At 42.6% G+C, this 26,894-nt stretch overlaps 1 protein-coding gene across 5 annotated transcripts in view; it reads right to left on the bottom strand.

The window, feature by feature from the left end:
• The window catches only part of MAP3K4 (mitogen-activated protein kinase kinase kinase 4), a 207,036-nt gene that overhangs the window by 42,085 nt on the left and 138,057 nt on the right, over positions 1 to 26,894 (bottom strand). For 2 of the 5 annotated variants that reach the window (XM_082249104.1, XM_082249106.1), the window contains 5 exons: positions 25,405 to 25,538; positions 21,585 to 21,663; positions 18,930 to 19,008; positions 16,046 to 16,142; positions 13,866 to 13,982 (listed from right to left, as the gene is read on the bottom strand). In XM_082249104.1, the coding sequence (XP_082105230.1) occupies positions 13,866 to 13,982; positions 16,046 to 16,142; positions 18,930 to 19,008; positions 21,585 to 21,663; positions 25,405 to 25,538 (506 nt within the window). The remainder of the gene's footprint in view (positions 1 to 13,865; positions 13,983 to 16,045; positions 16,143 to 18,929; positions 19,009 to 21,584; positions 21,664 to 25,404; positions 25,539 to 26,894) is intronic. The other 3 variants (XM_082249105.1, XM_082249108.1, XM_082249107.1) reach the window with 3 other exon arrangements.

The raw sequence follows: 26,894 nt of genomic DNA, 5'->3' as shown, positions 1-26,894 counted from the left end.
CCCATAGGCATAGCCAGATTCTTTCTGCCTAGTGTCCTACTCCTGTAGGGGGCAGTATAACTCAATAGTCATGATCATCAGGAGCTGTGTCCGTCAATGAACGAAAGAGAAAACAAGGATCATTTACACAAGCATTCATCTACAGATTGTAAATAAATTCTTAGGGAAAGGAAAATGTATTGCTGCATTTACAAACGTAACGGATTTAAAAAAAAAAAAAAAAAATGTTTTTACTATTCCATAACCCCAGCATATATACATGGAGATATTTACAAAGTACACACCACCCATAACCAATTATTATACACGAATATTCTCAAATACAAGAATAGTCAGTCAGATGAAACCTATCATAATTAAAATAAGTGCATACATACTAACTGCAGAAACGGTCATCATTCATCTACTCAAATATCAAGTGAATCTGATATACTGTATAGCAAAAAGTACCACAAAAGCAGCATAACAGGTACTCTCCCATGCCATTATTTACCATTGGCAATCCTACTTGCTCTGCCAAGAACCTCCTAAAGTTCCTATGCAAATACTAACTTTCGTAAAATTTGTATTTACATTTAGACAAGGCATTCCTCTGCCACGTGACAGTGCTAAGGCCTGAAAATCAGTTGCTGAGGCACCGAACACTGCCCAGTGAATATATATGTGTACCAGAAATATTTCAGGGTGGAGCAGGGGTGAAGCGGTTTTCTTGAAGAAAATAGTTTAAAAAAAACAAAAAAAACAAAAAAAAAAACAAACACACCTTAAACCTATAGCATATTACAGTCTTTATGCCGATACTACACTTGCTAGTATATTTTATAATATATATATATATTATATATTGTAACAGGAAGTCAGCTAAATCTGGGAATGTAGTCACAGGAAGGAGATACATTTCTACCTGATTTAGAAAGTCCATTAATTAATTTAGGGTGTTGGCTACAGAGCTAGCCAGCAGGAAGTTGAAAGGCCTTCACCTGTTCAGAATGAGGGAGTTAAGGCTTTATAATTTGTTCAGAGAAATTCCTATTGTTTGCTGCCTCCAGAAGCTGTGTCCTGAAGCCATGTGGGCTGGGAGCAGGAGGACAGTCAGCGTGTGCCTCCCGACAGGATGTGTGGGCCTGGGAGAAGACCCCCCGGAGTGATGTGTGCCCGGGACGGTAACCAAGGGTGAATACGTCTCAAAGGTGAGAAGACGAACTGTTGATGTGAAAGAAACAAAAGGACTGTGTTGCCCTGTGAAGCTATTACAAAAGGACTATTGAGTGTCCGCTATGTGACAAGGAAGTCTGCCCGACGGTAGGTTGGAGACAGACACTTAGGCAGGTTCCAGTTGTGAGAAGGTAGCCGCCCACAGAGGCAAGGATTTATTTTCTGTTTTATTTTATTAAGGATGTTTTGCTGCATACAGCCTGGTGAAGAAAACACCATTTAATAAACCACACTGTTTGTTTGCAAGCACTTGTCGGCTACCTCTCTGGGAAAACGCACCCCCCAAGGGGTCATCCACACCCGCCACCGAGCTAATCCCTCACATATGGTGGAGGTATGCAGTGGGCATAAGCAGAGATCCCTGCAAGGAAGTGCAAATGTTTGATGAACTTTATCTGGTGCATGAGATTGCACAATCTATGTGTGCAGGAGAGAAGATCCTGACAGAAAAAAAAAAAGTGTTTTAAAGAGACAGCGGTCTCAAAATTATTTGATGAACTTTGTTGTGTCTGGTGCAAGTGACTGCACAAACTGTGTGTGCAGGAAAAGAGATCCTGCAAGAGAGAGAAAAACTACATGTGTTAAAGAGACAGTGGTCTGAAATTTTTTGCTGGACTGTGAAAAATTTGTTTGTGGAGTTATTGAAGATGGGGCGTTCAAAACGCCTGAAGAATGCAAAGATAGATGAAATGAGAGACCGGATTCTATGGATGGAGGGGATGTTGCCGTCTGAACCAGCCCCATCCATGCCTAAAGAGAGTCTACTAAAGAGGAAGGTTGTTGTCCCTAGCAACACTGATGAAACTGCTATGGAGACGCAGTGTGCTCAGATGAAAAGTAAACTCAAAATGGAGGAGATGTTGAAACATCTGATTATATCAAATGCAGCTCAACAGCAAGCAAATGCAGCTCAACAGCAGGCAAATGCGGATTTTCAGCAGAGCTTTGCAGCTCAACAAAAGGCTCATCAAGAGAGCATGGCAGGCTGGAAACAGAGACGCCAGCAGCCAATGGAGGCCATCGGTTTGGAGGAAACCGAGTATGTGTGCAGGGCTGAGTTGGATGCCTTGCAACGGAAAATGGAAGAAAAGGAACAAGCCTTGGAATTGCTTAAAATGGAGCATAGAAACTTGCAGGAAATGAATGAACTACTCAAGTCTCATGTGTTACAGTGGGAAGAATCCACTGCTCTTCTTTTGGTCGAGTTGCAAAAACGCAGAGAGACTATAATGGAGAAAGATACCATCCTCATGGAAAAGGAAAGTGAAATTCAGACTTTGCAGAAGCAAAGTATGGCTGATATGTTGGAGTTGCGTAATCAGCTGGAAAAAAGTCTTCAGTCTTTGGGAGCTACAAAAATAGACCTGCAGGAGTCGCAGGAACAGAATGTCGCTCTGAAAACGACATTGTCTCTCAGCGACAACGAGAAAAGTGAAAGAGAGGCTAAATTACTGAGTACTGTGTATGAGCTCACTACTTTGAGCAATGTGGTAAATGAATGGCGTGCGGACTGTGAAAGTTGGAAAGGGGAAGCCCAACGTGTCCAGCAGCAGTTAAAGGAGAAAGAAGCCTGTGTGGCAGAATTACATTCTTATTCCCAGATGCTAGCCAATGAGGTGAAGGCTCTTATGCAGGGAAAAGGAGATTGTGAACATAAGAGGGAAAAAGTAGAGGCACAGCTTCTGGAATCGCAAGTCAAGGTGTCAGAAGGTGACCGATTGTGTGCTAAGCTGTCAGAGAAGGCAAACCGACTGCAGGTTGAGTTGGACAATGTTACAAATCAGCTTTCTCAAGCAGACAGCAAATCTAGAGAAATTGCGGAAGATTTTTCTATCTTGGAATCGCAGCTGCAAGACACGCAGGAACTCTTACAGGAAGAGAGGTGTCAAAGGCTGAGTTTTAGCACAAAGCTCAAACAAATGGAAGATGAGAAAAATGGCTTCCTGGAACAATTAAAAGAGGAGGCGGAAGCAAAGAAAAACCTATCAGAGCAAGTCGCAACATTGCAAGCTCAGATAGCGGATATGAAAAAACGCATGGAAGAAAGCGTTGCTTCATTACAGTGTGTTGAAGATGTGAAAAAGAAGTTTGATCAGATGCTTGGTGAAGAGAAGACTGTGTCTGCAAAATATGCAGAAGAACGCGACCGCGCAGAAGCGGAGGCGCGTGATAACGAGAGCAAAGCCCTGTTCTTGGCTCGCTCTTTAGAGGAAGCTCTAGAGTCCAAGGCTGAACTAGAAAGAGTTAACAAGCAGCTATGTACAGAGATGGAACATGTGGTCAGCTACAAGGATGAGGTTGAGAAAAGCGTTCAGGAGCTAGAAAAGTCTAAGCGAGCCTTAGAACAGCAAGTAGAAGAGATGAAGATTCCGTTGCAGGAACTGGAAGAGGAATTCCAGGCAACAGAGGATCTGTCCCAAAGAGGGGATAGTGTGCCTGATGCAGTTTTTAAAAGGATCAGTGTTTTGGGGTCTGTCCTGAGTGAGCCTCAGAAATGTGATGACACGTGGCTTGAATCACCCCTTTGGAATAAACCGTTCCTTCAAAAACTTCAAGCATTGGAAAATGTATCATTAGAGCTTCAGCAAACAAAGGAGCTGAGTAAGAAATGTGGTGATTTCTCAGTTCAGGCTGAAAACCTAGTGGAGAAAACTAAGGCTGTTGGTGAAAACGTGAAGCAAATGAATAAGTGCCTTTCAGGGAGTGTTTCCAAAATGGAACTGGTGAAAGACGGGTGGCAGAAGTTTGATCGTGATCTTGAGATGCATTCCATGTGGATTTCAGATAGAGAAAAAGAACTAGGTGACCTTGAGCGGTCAAATAGTTCAGCAGAAAGTGCATTGAAGAAACCTGTAAAAGAATGTGTTGCAGTTCCATGCTTCTTCACTGATGCAGAGAGGAGGTCTATAATGGATACCACCCAGATCGCTGGGTTCAACTGTGTTGTTGCCTTTGACCCCTATGTTGGTGGAAGGAAAGTTGATGATGTTCTGGTTGGCTACTTCTGTGAAGAGTTTGGCAAGAAATATAAACTGAATATCAAATCAAATAGTAGGCCTTTACTGCGACTCGCTCAGGAGGGCGAAAAGTTTAAGAAGTTGATGAGTGCAAATGCTTCAGATCTGCCTATGAATATGAAATGTTTGAATGATATTGATATCTCTGGGAAAAGGAACAGGGGTCACTTTGAAGAAATGTGTGACAGCCTGTTGTCTCAATTGGAAAATCCTCTGCACAGCATCTTAGAGCAAGCAAAGCTCAAGAAGGAAGATCATTCCCTTTTACAACAAAAAGTCAATGATTGTGTACAGCTGTATGGAGAGGCAACTCAAGTCACAGAGGGATGTCAAGAGTCCCTACTTGGAGCAAAGCTTAGTGAAGCAAAGGTTCTCAAAGTTTTGTGGAAAACATTTATGGATTGCAGAGAGAGGCGTCTTAAGAATGTTGAAGACATTAAGACTAGCCCAATTGAGTTGCCTATGGATCACGGTCCTCCATGGTGGATTGGACAGACGGTTATGAGGGACAAGCTGTCTGACATTTATGAGAAAGCTGTCAATGAAGATGACAGAAACGAGAAGGAGCGAAATGATGCCAAAAATGCAGTTGAAGAATGTGTATATGAGATGAGAGACAAACTGTGTGGCATTTATGAGAAATCCGTCAATGAAGATGACAAAACAGTTTCATCCGGAAGCTTGAGGATAATAGGAGGCTTATCAGTGAGTCAGCAGTGCTTGACACATGCGTGCCTGGAAATCTGTGTCCCAACCCTAGGGTTGAAACAAGAGGGGGGGGTATGTAACAGGAAGTCTGCTAAATCTGGGAATGTAGTCACAGGAAGGAGATACATTTCTACCTGATTTAGAAAGTCCATTAATTAATTTAGGGTGTTGGCTACAGAGCTAGCCAGCAGGAAGTTGAAAGGCCTTCACCTGTTCAGAATGAGGGAGTTAAGGCTCTATAATTTGTTCAGAGAAATTCCTATTGTTTGCTGCCTCCAGAAGCTGTGTCCTGAAGCCATGTGGGCTGGGAGCAGGAGGACAGTCAGCGTGTGCCTCCCGACAGGATGTGTGGGCCTGGGAGAAGACCCCCCGGAGTGATGTGTGCCCGGGACGGTAACCAAGGGTGAATACGTCTCAAAGGTGAGAAGACGAACTGTTGATGTGAAAGAAACAAAAGGACTGTGTTGCCCTGTGAAGCTATTACAAAAGGACTATTGAGTGTCCGCTATGTGACAAGGAAGTCTGCCCGACGGTAGGTTGGAGACAGACACTTAGGCAGGTTCCAGTTGTGAGAAGGTAGCCGCCCACAGAGGCAAGGATTTATTTTCTGTTTTATTTTATTAAGGATGTTTTGCTGCATACAGCCTGGTGAAGAAAACACCATTTAATAAACCACACTGTTTGTTTGCAAGCACTTGTCGGCTACCTCTCTGGGAAAACGCACCCCCCAAGGGGTCATCCACACCCGCCACCGAGCTAATCCCTCACAATATATATATATATATATATATATATATATCTCTCTATATATATATATATCTATATCTATATCTATATCTATATCTAGGTGTGTAAATCAACCCATAGTTTATGCAATTTTCTTTATTTCGACCACGGTTCCCTACAGCAGGGTTATTGTATTCTGCCAGCGGGAGGCTTTCCCTGCCGACAAAACACAATGATCAATGCTGGCAGCTAAAGCTGATGGCAGCGACTGAATGAAAAAAAAAAAAAAAAAAAAAAAAGGACAGGCTGGTTGTATAGAAGTTGATAGGTGGAGCCCTCTAAACAGCAGCCTGAAAAACCTTGCAGCCAAAGGAAGCATCCGCAGATGCCAACACATCCACCTTATAAAACTTTGTGAATGTATGCACAGACGACCAGGTAGCCGCCTGCAAACCTGCATCACTGACAGAAGGCCCAGGAGGCACTAAGCGCCCGAGTAGAGTGCGCCTTAACAGGCAAAGGAGGAACCTGACCTTTAAGGTCCAGTTCACACTTATATTATGCGATGCGGGAAGGCTGCGAATCCGCAGCCTGTTCCCGCATCGCACACGCACCCCCGGCAGTTCACACTGCCATATGCGTATGATACGTTGGGGGTGTCAATGTAATCTTAACGACACCCCCAGTTTGATCGCATATCGCAGTGCGATCGTGCAGTTCGCACAGGATCGGATTGGACAAGTGTGAACCGCTGTGCGATCCGATCCTGATGCGGCTTCCAAAAAGGGTCCTGTGCGTGTTTGCTGCGGCTGCGGTGCAAATTTAGCCATACAAAGTGTATGGCTAAACTCGCACCGCACAGCCGATCGCATGTAATGAAGGAGCAGTGCGCTCCGACATTACATGCGAACCCCGCACTCGCATAAGTGTGAACCGGGGCTAATGGGATAAGCCTGAACCACAGTGTCTGAACCATCTGGAAATGGTCACAGCAGAAGCAGCCAACCCTTTGTGTGGTCCATCCGTGAGGACAAATAGGGAGACTGACTTTCTAAAAAAAACTCTGTAGCTGCCAGGTACACTCTTATTGCCCGGACCACATCCAGGGAATGCAAGGAAATGTCCTTAGGATGCTTAGGCCTGGGATACAGGGAGGGCAACACAATGTTTTCATTCAAATGAAAATCAGAGATGACCTTTGGAAGGAACGACGGACATGGACGAAGAGCCACCAGGTAAGGCAAACGTCAACACAGCGCCGCCAGCTCCAACACCCTGCGCAAAGTAGTAATAGCCACAAAAAATGCCACTTTCTGGGACAAAGTAAGCAGGGGAACCTCCTGAATGTTTTCAAAGGGAGGCTTCTGGAGAACTGAAAACACCAAATTGAGGTCGCATGGCGGCAATAGAGACCACACTGGAGGAACCAAGTGTCTCGCTCTCTTGAGAAAGGTACGCACCAAAGAGTGTGTGTCCAACAGACGTTGAAAGAAAACCACCAAAGCCAAAACCTGGCTCTTGATGGTTCTCAAGGTCAGGCACTGCTCAACCCCTCGTTGGAGGAAAGCCAAGATCCGAGTCACCGAAAAGGACCGAGGGTGAACCCTGAGGGATTAACACCACGCAATGTACATCTTCCACTATGGTAAATCTTACTAGAAGTAGATTTTCTAGCTTCTAACAACATCTGAATCACCAGGTCCAGACAACCCTCTATCCTTCAGCACCTGGCTTTCAACAGCCAAGCCATCAAAGCCAGCGACTGTAAAGCAGGATGGAAGATTGACCCTTGCGACAACAGATCTTCCCTGAGAGGAAGTCTCCAAGGAGCATCGGCGACCAGCCTTACCAGATTGGTGTTCCAAGATCGCCGAGGCCAGTCTGGAGCCACTAGGAAGACCGGAATCCCTTCTGCCTTGTTTCGGCGCAGTAGTCTCGGCAGAAGCTTGAGAGGGAGGAAAAGCGTAAATCAGACGATACCAACTCCAAGGAGCCACTAATGCGCCTGTGGCGTCAGCCAGAGGATCCCGGGATGGTGCCACAAACCTCTGCACTTTCCAGTTGAGGAGAGAGGCCAACAGATCCACCTCAGGAGTATACCACCGGAGACACAACTGATGAAACCCCTCCGGATGAAGTGACCATTCCCCCTGGTCCTACGCCTGTCGAGTGAAGTAATCCGCCTGCCAATTTACCACCCCTGGAATGTGCACAACAGAGAGGGCAGGAACAAAACTTTCTGCCCAGCTTAGAAAGCTGGGTACTTCCCGAGCCGCCAGGACACTTCTTGTCCCCCCCTGTTGGCATTGTCCGATTGAATCTGCACCGGACACCCCTGGAGTCGACCCGCAGCGAAGATGTCCCCCCCCACCACAGATACAGGTGAGGGCGCCCCCCTCTTGCGAAGGAATTTTTGTCCGCAGGTCTGGCAGCACCTGCTCGTGGTTTGCGCGACCAGACTTTTTGGAACCCCCAGCGGAGGCCTGAAAGGGCTTGGATCCCTTGTCTTGAGACCCTGAGGGACGAAAAAGTCTCTTGTGCGCTGAAAAGGAGGGTCCCCGTCTGTGACGAGACTCTTTACCCCTAAAGGAAGAAGAGTAACCTTTACCCCTGTGAGGCCCTTGATGAGGTCATCAAAAAAAGCTCCAAACAGGCGATCCCCCATGAATGGAAGAACAGACAAGGTCTTCTTAGAAGGCTGGTCCACAGACCAGCATTTCAGCCAGATAATGCGCCGCAGGACTACAAATGGAACCGTCCCCTGTAACGCAGGGAATCCTCATAAGGATACCGCAAGCAAAGATGCTTAGCAACCACGGCGTTTTGGACAAGCGCACTGTTCTGTGACAACGTTGTCAAGGTAAGCGGAAAAAAGAACACCCTTGTCGCTTTGGAGGGTCTGTAAGTGCCAAAAGGAATGGGTCCCTGCAAAGCAGCATCAGTCGCAACCTCCATTTTTAAAGTTTCACGCACTGGCACAAACGGTGCATCCACCAGCACCTATTTAAGCACGGCTAGAGGAGCAGAGGAATCATCCTCATTATCTGAGCACTCAGGGTACGTGGATGCAGACCTAGTAGGGTCGCTATATACAAAGCTCACCCTGAAAAACATAATCCGGGTAGGCCGCCGACTGAGATCCTGCAAAGGGGATGCCAGCCAAGGGCCCACATTGGACCCCGCAGAATATACAAGAGGTCCCCTCCGAGCACTCCATAGAGGACATAATAGAACAGGCAGGGTATCCCCCTAAAACAGGGCAGATGTCCCACACAATAATGGCAGCAAGGCTGTCATTAAAAAAATGAAGCACCTCCACAGCACTACCCCTTTCAAGGGAGATGCCAAGCTGACCACATGGCCTAGCAGGCCTAAATTTTTGTGGAGGCCCAGCCGTAATTGCATGGATGCAGCCGCTAGGACACGAGCCCCAGCGGAGCCAACCACCCAGGGGCAGCGGAGGGGAAGGCGGATGCCCATGATGAAAAAAAATTGGCTCTTTAAATTCGTTGCTAGGAGATGACGTTTGACATTGCTACGGTCCTCCAAGACCATACAGTCGAGTGGGGGCCGTCTTGCCCTCACTCGACTTCCTGCCTGTGAGGAGCGTGGACCGGATTGTTTTCCCCACTGTCAGCGGGTCCGGTAAGCGGGGAAAACAACCAGGAAGCGATGGGAGGGGGGTACGGGGGGGACCTCTCCCGCCGCACCATAAGGGTGATCCCGCGGCAAATCCGCTGCTGGGATCACCCTTATGTGAAAGAGGACCTCCCACAGTTTAAAAAAATACCAGGTTATGACAGCTATCTGCAGCCATAACCCGGGTATTTAATGTCAAAGTACCGGCATAAATCTGCGGTGGGCGGTCCGGAAGTGGTTAAGTTAGAGAAAATCCCTCTAGAGCAGGGGTATCAAACTCAATTTCATTGGGGGCCGCATCAGCTCTATGGTTGCCATCAAAGGGCCAATTGAATCTTTACGACTATATGTCCAGAGCACCTCACCCTTACATCAGATGTCAACAGCCCCCCAGTATCAGAAGTCAAGAATCCACCACCGCCCTTACAGTATAGCCCCCTTACACCTTGTGCTGCTGAAAAAGACTGGGGCAAAACTGAGGCAGAAAGTGCAGGGTCTGGAGTCAGCAGCTGTAGTCTGCTGGATGCTGAGACCAAGGAAGGCGGAGACGAGCGGGTGCTGAAGCTGCACAGAGAGGTGTAGGATCTGTAGGAGTTATGTCCTCCTCTCTGCTTCTGACTGCCGAGACAGGGGGAACAGAGACTATTCTCTCTGCAGTTGCACAGAGAAGAGCAGGATCTGGAGGAGGAGTTCTTCCCCCCGCTCTGCTGCCAACTGCAAGGCGGGGGCAGAGACGAAGGGGGTGTCGCAGCTGCAGGAGAGGTGCAAGCGCCACATGAAATGGCCTGGAGGGCTGAATTCGGCCCACAGGTCTTGTGTTTGACACGTATTCTAGAGTGAGGGAAACCCTGGTTGTCACCAGAATTAGAAATCCCATTGGAAAATATCCTCAAACAGGCAGCAGAAAAAGATTTTTCTTTTCGTTCTAGACGATCCCTGAAAACCCTCTTCAGAGAAGCCTATCCTACCCACACCTAACAACTGTACTTCCATTTTCACCATCAGCTCATCCCCCCCAGTTATTGCCTTTTGCTTCACTTGACCCTCCCTTCTAGACTGTAAGCTCTAACGAGCAGGGCCCTCCAATTCCTCCTGTATTGAATTGTATTGTAACTGTATTGTCTTCCCTCATATTGTAAAGCGCTGCACAAACTGTTGGTGCTACATAAATCCTGTATAATAATAATAATAAAAACATAGATTTCAGGTGGCTAATTATTATTACAGATAAACAAGCAAAAAATTGGGGGAGCAAACCCTGAACATGTATATCTAAAGCCGGTGCAGCTATGGACCAAGCAACATGTATATTAAAAAAGAATAGCGCAACCATGCAAAAGAAATGACTATTAAATATGGAGACAATCCATAAATAAAAATGGGGGTTTAGTCCCACCATATGGCCATATCGTGCTCAAGCCCACCACTGCGTCAAAGTACCCCATTATCAGTGGGTCCTACACTATCCATAGAAAAGGGGTGAATCCAGCCTCTCCAACCCTTGGAGACAACACTCCTTGCTGGGATGGATGTGCTAATGCACTACAAAGGACTCCTCCTGTATCTACTTGATGGTCAGAGTCCACCATCAAGTAGATACAGGAGGAGTCCTTTGTAGTGCATTAGCACATCCATCCCAGCAAGGAGTGTTGTCTCCAAGGGTTGGAGAGGCTGGATTCACCCCTTTTCTATGGATAGTGTAGGACCCACTGATAATGGGGTACTTTGACGCAGTGGTGGGCTTGAGCACGATATGGCCATATGGTGGGACTAAACCCCCATTTTTATTTATGGATTGTCTCCATATTTAATAGTCATTTCTTTTGCATGGTTGCGCTATTCTTTTTTAATATTATTACAGATAGGAAGACAGACAAAAATTGTAGCAGACAATTCCTTTATCATTTCTGACTTAAAACATATATACAGTATTTGGTTAATCTCCAGGTGTGCTAAACATACTGCAATGGATTATACTGTAAGATTATTAATAATTACTAGTAACAATGTCCATATTATTCTCCATTATGACACTTGATATATCTCCTGGCATGTTTGCGTTCACCATTTTTACTTCCTTCTTTCATATCCCAACAAATACCTGATATAGAATGGAATCTATGAAGGAATCACAAATGTAATATTCTGCTTCTATGCTTTATGGGTGGATAATATTCTCTCTCAGATGCGCTACCTCTTTTCAAGATTTTTATTTTTTATTTTTTTCCTACTGGTTTTAAAGCGGTAGTAAACCATGGTAAAAGAAGGGAGAAAAAAATTCCCTGCAATGCAATGGCCAAATATGCTAGTAAGCACCACAAACCACCACATTATGAGAAACTTGCCTTAAAATGAAGCCCTCCAGCATTGCACTATCACCGCTGAGAGGGCTTCCACCTTCACCTGGGGTCTTGCTTCCTGGTTCGCAGCCTCCAGCCACATGAGTGCTTGGGGGTGAGATGACATCACTCTCGCGCATGCGTGCGGGAGCCACCGTTTACTGCATGGGCTCTGAAGGTGTGGCACGGTATGCTGGATCTTCAGAGTGCATGCGCTGGTGACATCATCGGCTGCATGCACTGAGAAAATCTCCTAAACAGTGCAAGTTTAGGAGATATTCACAGTACCTACAGGTAAAAGATGAAAAAGTTGGTTTGCTACCACTTTAATTGAGAACGCTGCAAAGAGCTGTCTAGCATGCAGTTATCCATAGGGGCGAATCAGAAAATCGCTTCCCTGCACCATACAAAGCATGAAGTTGTTATAAGTGCACGCCTGTGGAAAGAGTTTAGATACAGCAGCTGTTAAAATATAACTAAAATCATGACTCGCATTGAGCCCTGTTCACTGCCTGATGCAGTCAACAGGGCTAAATGCGAAATGGAAATATTAGACCTCAGATGCAGAAATATAAGTCAATGCAGCACCAACAGGCATGTCACACAGCTCTTCTCGGTAAGAGCCCAGTTATTATCCTTGAGGCTGACATTGCACATGCATGCCACACTGAACACAGGCTGCAAGGAGGAGAGATGAAAAAAGTCTGCCTGGTGCTCTAAAAACAAGCATATTTACCATCGATGTCTACATCCAAGGTCTGATATGTAATTTACACTCTTTAAGACCGAAGAATAAAGTAGACGCTCTGTGCGTGAAAAATGGTCTTACGACGCTTACATCATGTTGCACTGTTCATTTTCATTATATTACAGGAGCAAAGACAGCAGAACGCTCACAAGTGCTGATGGTCTTGAAAAACAAGTGCTGATGGTCTTGAAAAACAAATGCCATGACAGAAACAGCATAGAGCATAGGAAAATAAAGCATACATAGTAGGGCTGAAGGAAAACGCAACTTAATTTAATAATGAGGTAGAACATACATAAATTCTACACAAGCATTTTTTTAACAAAAGGTTTTTAAATTACCTTTCCATGTCAGCATTCTTATTCATTTAAAATGCTCTTTCCCTTCATTCTTTTTCTTGAGAATTAACCATGGAAAGAATGCTCAGTTTGTAGATCTGATTTTCCAGAATCCACACACACTGCAACTAATAAAAGGTTCTTTGTTTCTGTCAGAACTCTACAGAGAGTGTGCAACTTTCAGTTTCAAGAAGTCTGATGTTTGGAATATTGTATTCCTAATAAAGTTGATAGGCTCACTTAGCAGTTTCATATCGAAGGTCTCATACATACCATATGCGCTGAACTGTGCTGGACAGCCTTGTCCAATGCATTCCCATAGCATAGACAAGGCAATCTGTGCTGTGGTGGTGTGCACTAAAAATAAGTAGGCTGTGCTTTTTTGTTTTTGCATTGCAAGGTGTTGCCATAAACTATACTGCATGACAAAAGTCAGGATCGGTCAAGATGAATGAAATATTTTCTATTAAAACATTAGGATTTAAACTGAAAGGCAGAACATCCAGTTCGCTTTCAAATTAAAAAGTTTTGTTTGCACAGCATAAGCATTTGACATGACAGGGAGGATTTTCTTTTTTCAACAAAACTGGAGTTTCACAGGATCTTTCCTAGCCCCGTTATATTACATCATCAGCAATGAATCAGCATTCTGAATGCACATAAATCCTACTTATTAAATTATGACTTGTTGCCAAGCAAGGCTGATAGAAAGCAGATCGTATAACTTTACTAGTTTGCATTTTGAAAAGAGGTCAGCTATAGCAGGCCTTTTCTTTTTCTTAAACTCGGCTTTTTAAACAGTTCCCTATTTTCTTTCTATTTTTGAAGAACTCTGACAGGGAAATAGCTGAATTTCCAGTTTTGCCCCTACATTGTTTCATAAATATATTTAATCCAACAGCATATTAAAAACAGCACATGCATAGAGCAAAATTATAGGCTATTAATGTTTTAAAGTAACATATGAAAATAAAAAGCATTAATAGCCGATTAAACACAAAAGAAACATTCAAGTTTTAGAACACTGGTTTAGAACGAAGGTGAATAAGAAAGCTAATAAGGAAAGTCAGTAAGCGCCCAGCAGAAAACACCTGTAGACATTGCAATAGCAGATGACCTGACAGGGTGGCACTACCTGTTATCATTTACAATGCTGAAGGATTTTTGTTGAACCGAGTCGCTACTAAATGCAGTTGGGCGACCGGCAGCTGTGCTGGGTTGGTTCTTCACATCACAAGTGACAATTCGATTGCTGTGATAAGAAGAAAAACATCAAGAAGTATCTCTAGAGATCTATGAATAAAAACCCTTGACATTTATAACAAGATGGATGAATCCGCTTTGTTTCCAATATATGAATCGTCTGTTTAGATGCAAAGACAGAGATGGATAGGCACTTTGCAGGCTCAGTACAGTTTAATTTTAACATATCTAGATATAAATGATATATATAAGTGAATAAGCATTTTTCAGTTCAATCTTTATGTGCTCTGCAGAGTCTAGAGCAAATGCTCCTAATGACTTTTGTATAGAAAGCACAAACGACTTGTCCCCTAAGTGTTTCCTGGTACCTAGAATGAACTGATTGGCTGATTCATTTTGGAAGACTGTCCATCCTTAAATATCTTCAACTTAAAAACACTAGGAGCCCTTAATAAAAAATATTAAAACATTATCCAATGTTATGAGGCGAAAAAAAATGTTGTTCCTAAACATAAATGTTATCATTTTCATATGTTTCCTGAAATTCATTCTCAAAGACAGAAAAACTGCAAACTGTGAAGACATATATGACTTATTTAGGCTATAAAAGAAAAAAACAAACAAACTTGCAGACACTACTTTACCTAACAAACCCTAAAGTTTTTTGTATCTTTTCTGTATCTTTGATTCAGATAATTTCAGCTACTAAATGTAACCCGACATGTTCAGTGATTCAAGCATTGCCCTTTCGCAGATCCCTTTACAGTCTCAACCTGCGTTGAGCAGAGCTGCACAGAACAACAGAGATTTATGTGAAGAGGATTCAGTCAAAACAAAAAGCCCCATAAAAAGCATGAAAGGCTACTTTTGAAATAAAGGTTTAAAAAATATATATCCTTAAAGGAAACTTCAACTGAGAGAAATACAGAGGCTTTCATTACTGACCTCTTTGTACAACCTAAAACTGCTAACTACCCAGCTGTCTTTAATTCTGATGCTAAGTCACCGACCTGGAACAAAAATGCAATACATTGTGGTTGATTTACTAAAACTAGAGAGTGCAAAATCTGCATTAGCTCTGCACTGAAACCAATCAACTTCTAACTTCAGCTTGTTCAGTTGAGCTTTGGAATAAAAACTGGAAACTAACTGGTTTCTATTCAGAGCTGCACCAGATTTTGCACTCTTGTTTTATTAAATCAATCCCATTATTCAGAACACTCAGCTTACACATTTGCTCCAAGTCAGTGACACAAAAGGTATTGAAGCCACAGGAACAACATAATAAGCCGCATAAGCAAAGTGCGATCTTTCCTTAACGGTGGTAGTGAAATACAAGCACCATGCTTTTCCTCAGCTATAAAACTTTGCTAGTCTACTTTATTTTTTGAACTACATATAAGGTTAACTAGGATATACTGTATATAGTGCATCGATCTAAAATAAAAAATATAACGAATGAGGAAAAAACTGGGTATAAATTTACCAATTTGCCCACTGACAGACACAAAATACAATCTAATAAACAGGCAATTTAAAAAAAAAAATATGTTAATTATCTAGGTAAAAAAATACTTTAAAGGGAAGATGCAAGTCAAAGAAAGGCAGTGTGGCTGATATGATAAAGGCAAGTAGTTGTTTACTTTGCAAGGGAAATTTTCCCAGAGTTTAGTGAATGAGGTGAAACTTTTCTGACTTCTGTCATTCAATCATGTGCAATTAAAAATGTAGTTTTTTTTTTCCTTGCACATGATTGGGTATTTTTTGCAATGTGAATTTTCACCACACTAACGAAGCTCTGAGGAAAGTTGTGATAAGCAAAAAGACTGGGCCTGGGAGAACATGCAGATGCACACTGCTCCCATGGTAAAGAAACTTAACACATTTTCTTATAGGAAAACCCCTGTAAAGGACATTGATTTGAACTTATAACTCCGCAATGATTCTACCCAGTTTTAAAAAGGTATACTGTAGAAGTCAGCCAACTGCTTCATAAAGTGCGATACTGAGTAATTCAACTATTCTTGAACAAAATAACAATTTCAGTTCTATTTTGTGACAAAAGTACTGGGCCAAATGTCATTTCACATTTATTACAAAAAAAAATAATACCTGAAACCTTCTGGTGTAGGAGTATTGAGGTGAGGGTTTGGTGGGTCACTGTGACATCGAGGCACCTTCACAGGTCTGGGACTATTGCGATGTGTAGCTAATATGCAAAAATACGGTGTTATAATACAAAAAGAAGAAAAGAACGTGCATACACAATATTAACATGACACGATTGTATAAGTGCCGGTTCACACTAATACGACTTGTCAGGCAACTTGGTCAGCCTGCCAAGTCGTGCACCGCCGCGGTCATTGAGTAGTACAGGACCGGTTCTAATAGGAGCGACACAAGTCGCTCCGACTTAGAAAAAGGGTCCTGTACTACTTCGGGGCGACCTGGAGGCGACTTGCATAGACATTCATTTTATGAAGTACGTGCAAGTCGCGTCGAAGTTGCGCTGCACGCGACTTCACAGGTCGCCCCCTAAGTCACAGCGACCTAGTGTGAACCGGCACTTACAGGGTAGTCTTTTTTAAGCTGTGTTTATTCCTACTTGTACATCCGTCAGTAAGTAAGTGTGACAACAAATTAACTTTATACCAGTATGTCAGTTTATAATATCTTATAGCCGGTTTATATCTATATAGCGTGTTTAGAATATCTTTTTGACAAGTGTACAGCTGTGATGAACATATTAAAAAGGGTTTTAAAAGGCAAGGATGAAAGAAGCTCTTGTTGCCAATAAAACCTTTTTTGCATCACTGCCATGGAAACACACAGAGACTACAATCATCTTCTATTCATCTCCCTAAAATACACGTCTGAGCCGTTCTTCCGTGCAGCTGCAAAAATAGGGCTTTTTTTCCCCCCCCCACCAAAAGTTCTTGTTTTACTCAGTTTTTGCAACCATGAAAGGAGATGGCTCAAACAGCAACATTAAACTTTAATAAATTCATGTAAAGAGTAAAAAAACATTCTAGAAACAAGCATTTGTTATAACAAAGGCAAAGAGCATATTGCCCTTTATTGATATAGTAACAGTATTTTTTTAACGTTTGATCAATACTACAAGTATTAAGGCAAAAGGAAGCCAAAATTTACATTTCACAAAAAGCACCATCAGGGTAGGACTAAAAACATGAACTATTGATACGACATTGTAAAACTATTTCTGTCTATCTTTATCATGCAAACATATCAAAGTAACCACCTCAAACACATGCTCCTAAAAAGGAGAACAACAGCCAAAGCTATTTTGGCTGTACTTCGCCTATAGGTCACAGGACTGCACTTAGTTCTGCACTCCTGTGATCAGATTTCAGCCAATCTGATCCACCCAGGTGCCTGGACCAGCAGCTGGTTCAGCCTCTCAGTGATCTGCTGAGGGGCTGAGCTAACACCCCCCACCCCCTCCACAGCCCAGTGCTCCAGTGAGCACTGGAGGGGCAGAGCAGAGAGCTGGCTACTAACAGTCACAATTCTCTGCTCAGAGTGGAGGGGAGAATGGAGACAATGTTTTATCACTCAGTTTTCACTGCACAGCCAGGGGGGAAAAGATGCAGCATCAGATCGATGCTGCATCCACCTAGGTGAGCATAAATTATCTTTTTGTTTTTTAAGACCATACTACTCTTTTAAAATATTACTAGTTTAGCTTTTTTAACCACTTCTAGCCCATCCTGGACTTTGAGTGGAGATATCTGAATGATCCCTACAGCCTATCATTTTTTTCTGTTGGCGAGTCACTGCACTGTAAGAACTATGATGAATCGCTTTTACAGGCGGCGGGAGGGGATGCCGTGCCCCCCCCCCTCCCACTGCCCTCCAGGGGTTCTACCAGTTTGCCCGTGCGATCGGCAAGCTGAGGAAGGAATACCAAGGACCAGATGGTCCCCGGTAGTCTCTGACCTTTGGCGACCCGGGTGCAATGTTATGACGTCACGCCCCGACCCAGCATTTGTAAACATTGCCCTTGACTTGGCAGAAAAGGCCAAGATCGTATTTTTTTTTTTTTATATCAGTCTTTCCTGCCTAGGAGGAGAGATGTGGGGTCTTACAACACATCTCTCCATAAAGAGGACCTGTCATGCACTATTTCTATTCCAAGGGATGTTTACATTCCTTGTAATAAGAATTAAAGTGATAAAAAAAAAAAAACATTTAAATATGTAAAAGGAAGGTGAAAAAATGTAAAAAAAAAAAAAAAAAAAAAAATTAAAGAGCCCGTCCCTGTGTGATCGCTCACAGAAGCAAATCCATACGTACGTCGCACGCCCACATATGTTAACAGCATTCAAACCACACGTGAGGTATCGCCACAAACGTTAAGAGCAAGAGCAATAATTCTAGCCCAAGACCTCCTCTGCAACTCTAAACTTGTAAAAAAATTTTAAAATGTCACCTAGATTTTTTTAATTACCGAAGTTTGGGGCTATTCTGCAAGTGTGCGCAATTTTTAAGCGTGACAGGTTAGGTATCTATTTACTTGGTGTAACATCATCTTTCACATTATACAAAAAAATTGGGCTAACTTTGGTGTTTTGTTTTTTTAAATCATGAAACACCTTTTTTGCAAAAAATTGCTGCGCAAATACTGTGACATAAAAAGTTGCAACGACCGCCATTTTATTTCCTAGGGTCAAACATATATGTTTGTTTGTTCTGAATAATTTTCTAGCAAAATAATGATTTTTTTCATGTAGGAGAGGAGTGCCAGAACAGGCCCAGTATAGAAGTGGTTAAGCTTTAAGCCTATTTATTTAGCAAATTAGAAAACAAAAGTTAATTTAATTTGCATACATAACACACAGAATCATCTGCACGCAGTGCTAGTTGGTGGATTAACGTAGAGGATTTTGAAGTAATGTCATGTATAACTGACAGACACGTTCTAAAAGGAACTATAAGCATTTAATAATAAAAGAAGTATAATCATTGTTCTTACCAAGGTACAAACCTGTAACTGGACTATGGGGTTTTCCAATAACATGGCCAATACATTCATTCATGAGAGCTTGCAAGCTCTAAAGAAAAGAGAACAAAAACAGAAGCAAGAAAATTAAAAATATATTCATATATTATGTATTAATTACATGCAAATAAAAGGATTAGAAACAAGGGAAATTACGTGTTCAGCTACAGTTGAACCTCAGGCAGAAATAAAAGAAAAAGCGAATGCAGGTATGTATTCATTAACACATGCACAGCACAGTGGTATAATGGTCATCACTGTGGCCTTGCAGCACTAGGGCAGGACACTATCTGCATGGCGGTTAAATTTTCTCCCTGTAGTCGTGTGGGTTTTCTTTGGAAACGCTGGTTTCCTCCCACAGGGAGTTCAAGGGTTCATAACGAACCGCAAACATGCTGCTGGTAAAGAGGTACAGATCCTATCTACAGTTAGGTGCACAGTTCATACCATCGCCATACAAATGGTCCAACCATGCTGAAATCTGTACCATGATAAAACATCTATAAGCTATATTTAATTTCATTCTATTCTTGGTAAACCCTTCAAGAACCTGGCCGGGCCTGTCCCTCCCCGTGAGCTGACCACAATAATCATGGCTGAGTCCCAACTACGGTTGTAAGGTTACGTAATCCGCAGCTTTCCTCTGTCCCCCTCCCTCCCTGTTTGTCAGCTCCGTGTCTGTGTCTCTGTCTCCACCCCCTTCTCCTGCCACTATTAGTAGAAATAAAATATTAGCAAGGGTCACTGCCATCCCCTCGATTATAATGAGGCGTAATTCAGTAATTAAGTAAATGTTTTTCTAAAACAAAGCTTGTAAATATAGTTTACCAGTGATCTTCAGGCTGGTCACCTGACATCTCCTGCCGGTCTCCTACTCCGATTCAGGGTTACTGCGGGAGGGGTTGAGCAGTCACGTGACCTCCCTGGCTGACGTCAGAGGGAGATTTCGGCTACTCCCGCGGTAGCCCTGGATCGAAGTAGGAAACTAGCCGAGAGTCACATAACCGGCCTGAAGATCACTGGAAAACGGTATTTACAAGCTTAATTTTAGAAAAACATTTACCCTTTGTGTTATGCTTCATGATAATAGAGGGGCTGGCAGTAAACGTAATTTCTGTGGTAACAACCACTTTAAACTCATGTACAAGGTCCATAATTATGTTCAACATTTTTTTTTCCCTTTTACAAGGTCAATGACATTTACTGAGAGGATGCAAGGGCTATAAACAAGGTGGTCCAGTCACGGGCTTTCATCGTTAAAAATTCAAAATATGCACCAGCATTAGAAACCTATTTCTCCAGGCGGACCTGAATGTTCTGCACAGCCCTTCGCAACATTTTACTTGGCACTTTCCCACACTCTTGAATTACTTCTCCTAAACTGGTTACATTCCGAGGCTTCCTGGCATTCACGTTTCTCTATTAGGTACCCCCAAAGGAAAAAGTCTAGGGGTGCCAAGTTTGGACCCCTTGGTGGCCACTTAACATTCTCATGATACCCAATGACTCGTCCAGGGAAAGCATCAGCTAGCCATGCCCATGTCGTCTGTGCAAAATGGGCTGGTGCACCGCTCTGCATGAAGCGCACATTGTCGGCATCCTCCCAAGCAGATACAATGGGATAGACAAATTCCTTGATCATATTCAGGTCTCGATCAGCATTCTTTGATGTCTGCAAAATGTAAGGGCTGACAATCGTACCATCAAAATTGCCACACCAGTTACTGATGGTCTTGACTGCAGTTTTAAAATGGTCCAGTCTAAATGCTGTGTACTAGGAGTCCAGTAATGGTAGTTGTTATGGTTCACAAAACCACTAACATGGAACATGGCCTTGTCTGTCAAAAGAATTTGTTGAAAAATGTTTTGTTCCTGCTCAATCTATTCCAGCATGAACTCCAAGAACTCCATTTGGACATAACAGTTCTCACACAACAGAGATTAAACACAGTGTGGTTTCCATAATTGCCAGTTAATTTCCTTCATTAAATCCTGCAATGACCCATACCACATACTGGATTCACACTGGTATTGCCAAAAGGGCTGCTGTTCTTTCCTCTGTGGCAGCCGTCTTTGGTCGCCTGGCACCCCTCTGCTGATTGACTGAACCACTAGCCATCAGGTTGCTGTGCAGCCTCTTTATGGTATTGTAATCTAACGTCTCATATTTATCTTTCAGTATCCTCCACCATCTCTGCACAAGAACTGGGGATTGCTACACCTCCATTCACGCAGCAATTCAAGCACGATCTTACACTGACAGACTGCTGGAGGCCATTATTGATTCACATGGGAAAGTGCTGCCATACATGTCAGAAGGCGTAATGAAATAATGAACTGTGCCATATATGACCGTCCATACCTCACCTCTAATTACTTTAAATTACCACGGTAAAATAAAAAATTGGACATATAGTTCACCCTGTATTTCAAGAAAATAATTAAAATTCCCAATCGTGTTACATTAAGCGAACAGCATGAGGAAGGAGAAAATGTGTGCATCTTTCAAATCAGTAACTGCTGGACAGCTCTGTTATAGGAGCCATTACAGCTTCATTAATGGATTGATATTAATATTCTATTAACATTTTTATTATTTCTGTAGTGTCACTGTAAATATAGCCATACCAAAAAATCATCCTCTGGAAGGGCTGAAATGAATGCTGGCTCAATAGCTTGAAGATAGTCAAAACCTTGAGTTGCCCACCTGCAGGGAAGAAGAAGGATGTCTATAAACGTATTCAGTGCTGCTAAACATGAATATACAACATAAATTCATATTGTTGATTTAAATACATTTATATGCATATGGATCCAGCAACTGAATGCTGGACCTGTATGACTCTCTCCATTTTAAATCTGCCTACGCCTGTGGTTAAAACTAATAATCCCCCTTACATGACAATCACTGGCTATCACTTATCCTCGAAGATATTCTGTGTGCCAAACAGCTGAATGCCTCTCCCCATTGGTAACAAAATTGTGTACAAAGTTAGTCGTTTGGCTCACATGTGACCAATGTAATAAAAATGCAATTTCACTCAAACATCAGAATTTTTGCAGTTACCGTAAACAATATGTTACCCCAACATTTCATATTCTTGATATGGCTATTGTACCATGTACTTGTGTTAAAAAAGTATCCTGTTTTCATTGTTTTGTTTCCTTTCCTTTGTGTGAAATCCCTGGTGTTCCTGTCAGTCCCCCTGCTTTCCTGTTTCAAACTGACAACGCTAGACATGAGAGCACATCCATCCCAGTGTAGTCAGTTTTCTGTTTGTGCTGGGAGCACAGCCTGCCTGTCCTCCAATGAATAGACCTGTGCTGACAGGCCGCAACACACAGCCATTCACTGGCAAGATCACTCTACTGCTGTTTCTCCACCCCTAGCTCTCCAAGCTCCTTATGCAGCTGAGAATAGAGGGCATGTGATCTAGTTACTAAAATAAACAGGTTATACTTATTTGCTCTGTGTAATGGTTTTGCACAGCACAGCCCTGATCCTCCTCTTCTCACCACCGGCGCTCTTGGCTCCCCCTCTTCATCAAGTGCCCCCATAGGAAGCGGCTTCCTTTGGGGGCACTTGTGTTGAGCGCGCTCCTGAGCCCCCCTGCCTGAGTCGATAGGCACAAACAGTTGGGTACAACCCTGCCCCCCTTATCACAGTTTGAGTGACAGGTAGCAGGAGCCAATGGCTCCCACTGCAATCGATCTACCCAGTGAGGAAGGACAGAGCTGGGAGCGCCACTACGATGGTGCTCAGGGGCACAGAATACATTAAGGTTTAAAAAAAACAAAAAAAAACACAACCTTAAAGTGGTTGTGAGCTTCAGACATGAAATATGAACAAAGCATATCGCCCTATAGTGTGTACTTCTCTCAATTAAGAGCACTAAGTGTAGTTTCTGTCTGCTGCTTCATTCCACTGCTATCAGCATGAATCACTTCTGCCATGTTTTCCTGACACCAAGAGAAAAAGGTGACAGGGGAGGGATCACTAGCTGACAGCCTCAGCTCTGATCCTGTGTGAAGCAGGTGTGTCCTTTCCCTCCAATCCGCTCTCAGAGCTCTCTTCACATTGCTCTGCAGAGTGTAATTTCAGCTCTCTCTCTCTCACCCACAAAAGTTTTAGAATTTCTGCACTTTGAATGGATGTAGACTAGAGGGCTGCAGATAAACATGTATAACGGAAGTAGGAAGATTTGTTTCATCCTTGTGTATCACCTGAGGCCAGTTACTTCACTGTGTATATGTAAGGGTTTACAACTTCTTTCATGTGTTAATCCTGTGCATCTGGCTGCCCATACATTAAAAGAATGCAGCGTACAGATGACAAAAAACAGCCACACCCACAAACTATCTGAGAAGCCTTACAATATAACTGCAATTGATAGTCTCAGCATAAAACCTAGTTTCAGACAACACTTTTTTTGTTTTTGTTTTGATAGAATGAGAAAGGGAAAGAACCCCTGTAGGGTTTTTATTGGTGTCTGGGCTCCCACTGGATTGCGTGTTTTTTTTTTGTCACTTCAAAGTGGTAAACATGTAACAAATGATCATTTAATCCACTTCAGTATTAAGGTTTACGTATACTTTACCCCTTGACCTCTGGAAGATTTACCCCCCTTCATGACCGGGCCATTTTCTTGCGATATGGCACTGTGTTAATTTAACTGGCAATTGTGCGGTCATGTAACACTGTACCCAAATAAAATGTATTTCATTTTCTACCCATAAATAGAGCTTTCTTTTGGTGGTATTTGATCACCACTGTGGTTTTTATTTTTTTGCACTATAAACAAAAAAAGACCGACCATTTTCAAAAAAAAAAAATAAATACTTTTTTACTTTCTGCTATTAAACATATCCATTAAAAATGAAATCAATCTAAATTTCTTTATATATTTAGCCCAATATGTCTTCTGCCACATATTTTTGTTTAAAAAAAAATCCCAGTAAGCGTATTTGGATTGCTTAACGTGAACGATCTAGCATCTACAAACTATGGTATATATTTTTTTTTATACACTAGTAATGGCGGCGACCAGCAAACTATAGTGGGACTACGATATTGCAGCGGTCAATCGGACACTAAATGACTAATATGCGCTGCATTGTACTAATGACACTGGCTAGGAAGGGGTTAAACATCAAGGGCGATCAAAGGGTTAACTGTGTGTCTAGCCAGTGTTTTTGTGACATGTGTGCTGCTTTTACTAGGGAAAGAGATATATTTTATCCCATGCTTTGAAGGGACACAAAATACATTCTTTACCCCTGTCAGAAGGGAGATATGCATTGTTTACATAGGCAGATCTCCATTCTGTGTGTTTCACCAGTGATCGGTGGGTGCTGGCAGACCTCAAATACCCGGCATCCGCAGATCTGCTTCTGCTGTAATTAATCAAAGCAGAAGCAGCCCATGAGCACGCACCCTCTGCAGGCGGAAATGGAGAATTACATATTTTATATATATATATATATATATACACACATACACACACACAATTGATCCTGCACCGGAAGGGCCGCGCTGTAGCAGTAAATTTGCTACAATGCGGTCCGGAAGCGGTTAACCCCTTCACGACACGGTACCATACATGCAGCATCTAGGAGGTAGGCTTTAAACCTGGGAGCTCCATATATGTGTTCTTGTATTTGTGCTGGGAGTGTGCTTCACCACACGCTCCCAGCACCAAGACTAAGGTAGGATAAAAAATGCAAAATGCGCAAAATTGTTTCTGGACCCTACTACAGGTACATGCAACAAATAATATACAGTACATGCGATTGTCAGGAGCAAGAGAATTTATTTTGGGTAGTTTTTTTGATGGAAAGTTATGGTAATCGCAAGAAATATACAGCTACATTTAAAAAAAATATATAATTTATTTACTATGTTGGGCCATTATTTCTTTGAGAATATAGAAAAAATATATTACGAGATAGCGGTTACCATTTACCATCAAATGAAAGCCCAATTTGTCCTGAAAAATAAAACAAGGTATAATTTACTTGGATACACAATGTAGTTGCAGTCAAATGTACAGTTTTATTAACACGTCAAAATTGCAAAATTTCATCTGGGCGTTAAGGTTTGTTTCACCTTCGTCATCAAAGTAAACATGCAATAAGGGAGGGCCACAGGGTGTACATACAGCCTGTCATACCAGGGCATGGCTGTATGCGGCCAGATTCTTAGAAATGCTGATGCTTCTTTGAATTGGTGTTTACTTGCGCATGCATGTCCAACGTGTTTGAGAAATATGTTGGACGAGCATGTGTTAGTAAACACCTATGCAAAGAAGCATATGAGGCTCCTGCAGCTCCCCAGGTGTGCAAAATGTATGGTATACATTTAGGAGGACTATAATTCTTCATGTGCATAAACCCTAAGAGTCTATAACAAACACCTTGATCACGGTGGATCAACCAGTTAATAGTTTACCTTGGTCTGGTACCACGACCGCTTTCACATTTTGTCAAAACATAGTTCATCCATTTCCTGGCAAAACTTATGTATTTGTCACCAATTTTTTGCCTGAATTCTCCAGACATCAGACGGACTACTTCTTTATGATACTTGAAGATAAAAAATAAATAAAAAGTTACTTCAGAAATTTTGAAGGATGAGAATTCATTTTCAGACTTCCCTATGTGCTCCTCCCAAGTTAGTTGCTTTCTAGATAGAGAAAGAAATTCAGGTCAAATGCAGCCCCCATGTTGGGATTAGCAGGTAATATGGCTACTCCAACACATGCACCGTGTTTGCCCATGTGCATGAATTAGAATGCACAATGCAGCATTCATTAACATCCAAATTATTCCTAAATATTTGCGCAGCCATTTTTAAAACGCACATTTTCAGAGGAAAAAAAATAATTTAAAGAATTTTAGTGCACACAAACACAATATAATTCCAAATTTTTTGCTAAAGATGATGTTACATCGACAGATGAGCATGCCTATGGAATGGCGACTGAGACAGAGATTGTTTTGATCAGATGCTTTACAAGGCAGTACAGGCTTGTAAACAGCAAACCAAAACGGACGTGACAAAATCCTTGTTGCTTCTGGTTTCATTCATCAGAGAGGAGGGGCAGGTACAGATAAGGCGGTGCAGTGATCAGGTGGCTGTAGAGCCCCTCGGATCACTTCTACAGGAGAGCACATCGCCAGTTGCAAATTTTGGTCCCGTTATATGAGGGTGGGAAGATCCAAGCCCTTCCACCTCTAACTGATGAAAGGCCCGCAAAAAAATAAAAAAGTATGTAGGGAAAAATCCTCAAAGACTCACAGTAGTAAAAAATATGTTTTCCACATTGGTTGAGCACGCGGGGACGGGACACTTTAAAATTACTATTTCTTTCTTTATTGTTAATTTTTACATTTTTTTCTTTAATCGCTTTTTTTCCTATTACAAGGAATGTAAACATCCCTTGTAATAGGAAAAGTACATGGCAGGTCCTCTTTATGGAGAGATCTGGGGTCAATAGGACCTCAAATCTCTCCTACAGGCTGGAAAGCCTGGGAAAAAAAAAAAAAAAAAAAACGATCTCGGATGGCAGTATTGACAACTTTGACTCTGAGAGTCAGACTGCCGGGGACCATCTGGTCCTCAGCAGTCTCTATGGTGTTCTTCCGTCACAGCCGATTCCTTCTCCGACTCACCGATCAGAGGGCGGCAGGGGGGTGTCCCCTCCCGCCACCTGTAAGAACAATCAAGCTGCTGAAGGTAATCGCTGGCTGAAAAAAAATGATATCTGAATGATGCCTGCCAGGCATCATTCAGATATCTCCATTTAAAGCCCTGGACATCATAGGACGTCCACCGGTAAGGAAGTGGTTAAAAAGTAATTCCACTTTTGTTGACAAAAACACATTCCCCTCTGGTGAATATTGTACATTGGAAGGATTTTAACAAATTTCGTTGTTGAT

The sequence above is a fragment of the Pelophylax lessonae genome (assembly GCF_965119305.1).
Source record: "Pelophylax lessonae genome assembly, chromosome: 3".
Lineage (NCBI taxonomy): Eukaryota > Metazoa > Chordata > Amphibia > Anura > Ranidae > Pelophylax > Pelophylax lessonae.
This window is presented reverse-complemented; position numbering and strand designations above follow the sequence as displayed.